The sequence below is a fragment of the Fibroporia radiculosa genome (genome assembly GCF_000313525.1).
Source record: "Fibroporia radiculosa TFFH 294 genomic supercontigs, scaffold36965, whole genome shotgun sequence".
Taxonomy (NCBI): domain Eukaryota; kingdom Fungi; phylum Basidiomycota; class Agaricomycetes; order Polyporales; family Fibroporiaceae; genus Fibroporia; species Fibroporia radiculosa.
Window position 1 is genome coordinate 1 of NW_012133071.1, and position 2,838 is coordinate 2,838.

General features: G+C 46.3%; 1 protein-coding gene across 1 annotated transcript; it reads left to right on the forward strand.

The window, feature by feature from the left end:
* Positions 1-1,244: 1,244 nt before the first annotated feature.
* FIBRA_09392 (uncharacterized protein) lies at positions 1,245-2,612 on the forward strand (the record flags this gene model as incomplete). The annotated part of the gene is made up of 3 exons (XM_012321700.1): positions 1,245-1,482; positions 1,559-1,767; positions 2,145-2,612. 3 exons carry the CDS (start codon positions 1,245-1,247, stop codon positions 2,610-2,612), a joined length of 915 nt encoding a protein of 304 aa, XP_012177090.1.
* Positions 2,613-2,838: the final 226 nt, after the last annotated feature.

The following is a 2,838-nucleotide window of genomic DNA, read 5'->3' on the forward strand; positions in this document are numbered from 1 at the left end:
ATACAAAACACAAGAGATCCTCTAAAGAACCTATTGGTGGCCCACCCTTGCTCATGATGTCAGTGAATACGTCACTGGTTGCACAACTTTCCAAGAAAACAAGATCATCACACATAGGAACTCACCGGATCTAGTACCCATCTCAACGGAACATCGTCTTCCATTCCAATCCATTGCAATGGACTTTATTACGGATCTTCCTCAGAGCAAAGGCTTTAACAGCTGTCTGGTAGTAACTGATCACGACTGTAGCAAGGCTTCAGTATTCATACCCTGCAACAAAACAGTCACAGCATCTGAAACTGCCACCCTGTATCAGAACCATGTCTTCCAAAGATTTGGACTACCTGTCAAAGCTATTTCTGACAGAGGACCCCAATTTGCATCACGAATGTTCAAGGAGTTATGCACTAAATTAGGCATCAAACAGAACATCTCTAGTGCATTTCACCCCCAAACTGATGGACAGTCAGAACGTGTCAACCAAGACCTGGAATTATATCTTTGGATCTTTTGCAATCACCGAGCAACAGACTGGACATACCATCTGCTGCTAGCAGAATTTGTGTATAACAATAGATATCATGATACAATCAAGATGTCCCCTTTCCAGGCGCTTATAGGTTACCAACCTCAGCACAATATTCCCACTGTGGAAACAACGGATGCTCCTGACATTGCTTCAAGACTTACTCAGCTAGCACACCTTCGCACGGAAATCCAATCCAGTATTCAACTAGCAGAAGAAACAATCAGGAAATGCAATAAGGACAAGTTTGTTGAATATATGCCCAGACAAAAGGTATGGCTAGAAGCCACTAACCTCAAAGGACTCCATCTAAAGGCAAAACTTGGTCCAAAATGCTATGGCCCCTTCACCATCAATCAGAAGCTGTCATCAGTCATCTACTGCTTGAAACTACCACCTACATGGAAGATTCATCCAGTATTCCATGCAGGATTACTCTATCCTTATTTGGAAACAACAATGCATGGGAAGAACTACCTCCAACCTCTACTGGAACTAATCAAGAACCAGGAGGAGTTTGAAATTCAATGTATCATTGATTCGAAGACAGTTGGCAAGCGAACACTGTACTGGGTATGATGGAAAGGATACCTGGCCATGGATGACTCCTGGCTACCAAAAGCCGAACTATCACATGCCAAAGACACCTTGGCAGACTTTCTGCAACCAAACAAAGGATGGCTCTTTATAAGGGCTATCTCTCTCCATACCTGCAATGGCATCCATCACCATCCTCGCCGCACTCCTCATTCTCACTTGGTTCCTTGTTGCCACCCTCATCCTCATCCTCACCCTCGCCTTCTTCCACTTCAAAGAGACTTACAAAGTCGAAGTCATCCTCCCCCGCCAACCAACAACCCCTATCATCGACCAAACCCCTGAGTGGCCAGCAGAAGTACAAGTAACGCCTCCAGTTCAACTCATTCCTACCTCTTTTACTGACCTCTGTAGTGGTGAACCAACTCGCCCCCCTCGTCGCCGCCACCACCCTCATCATCGCCGACATGCACACCCACCTCCTCCTCCTAGCCCTTCTGGGCCTCATCCTTATGACCCTCCTCTCAGTCCTCACCCTTGCCCTCATTGTCCCTCTCCTCCTTCATCTCACAATCCAGCATCTGGAACGTGAACACCAGTGGGCCTTCAACATTGCCGCAACAGCTCAGCGGCCCCTCCTGCATACCACGACCACTCTCCCCATCATTGCTGCCAATCATGACAGCAACAACCCGATGCAGGTGTACTTTGAGTACATCAGGGAGCATCAAGATTAGTGTATGGGGATTTTCTTTGTCTGTAGTAGTTGGATTCTTTTGTATTCTGGGTCTGGTTTTGTCAAGAAAAATCTCTTTTTGGCTTTCCCTCATGCCTGCTGAGCGCAATAACCGCACAAGGAACAACAATGCAACTTCTAACATGGACCCGCACTGTTGCCCTCTGGCTCCTAGGTGCAACAGTTCTCCAACAACTGGCTCCCAGAGAGCACCAACCCCTTACCCTTCCCACCTCCAGGCATTAGAAGAACATTTCACAGCTGGGATAATAGAGATGCCCACTCCCATCTGGCCTATCTTAAGCTTCCTTTCCCAGCAGGAATCTGATGATTCTTCTTTAGAAATTCCTTGATGAAGGAGATTTCCAATATCCATTCACACCCCCCCTGTCAAACATCACCTGCCATCCATTCCTCATCCCAGGATCCCTGGACTCTTCTAATAGCAATGCAGTAGTCTTGAGCCAGTTCCCTGGACCCCTGGAAATTCCCCACACCTCAGATGCATCCATTGGATCTTACCATGTGGCTCCTGCACAGATATTCCCCTCCTCATTGCCTATTAACACCTCATCCTCTCCAAACCCTGACAGTCCCACTGCTGCATCTACCAATTCTCCCACTATGCCGCCTCTCGCCTTTGATGTCTCTGACAATGGTAGCCTCGACCATGCTCCCAATCTACAGCTACTAGTTAATGTCACTGAGTACATCACAGCATTGGAAGGATACAGCAGTGACCCCCAGGTGTTACAGCATTGGAGGGGGGGTTCCTTTTCTTTTCCTAACTATTTATTGTTGATCCTGTAACTGTATGACTGATCTCATCACTTGATGTGTTTCACCCACAACAGTGTTTCATATCCATCATGTTTCACTTATATCATGTTTTACTTACATCACGTTTCATCTCCATTATGTTTCATCCTCATCGCTGATACAACCCAGTGAAACTTGTTTCACATACATCACTGATCCAACTCAGTGTTTTGTACTTATTAAACTCTATTCGCCTTGCCCTATTTAAGTAGCACTG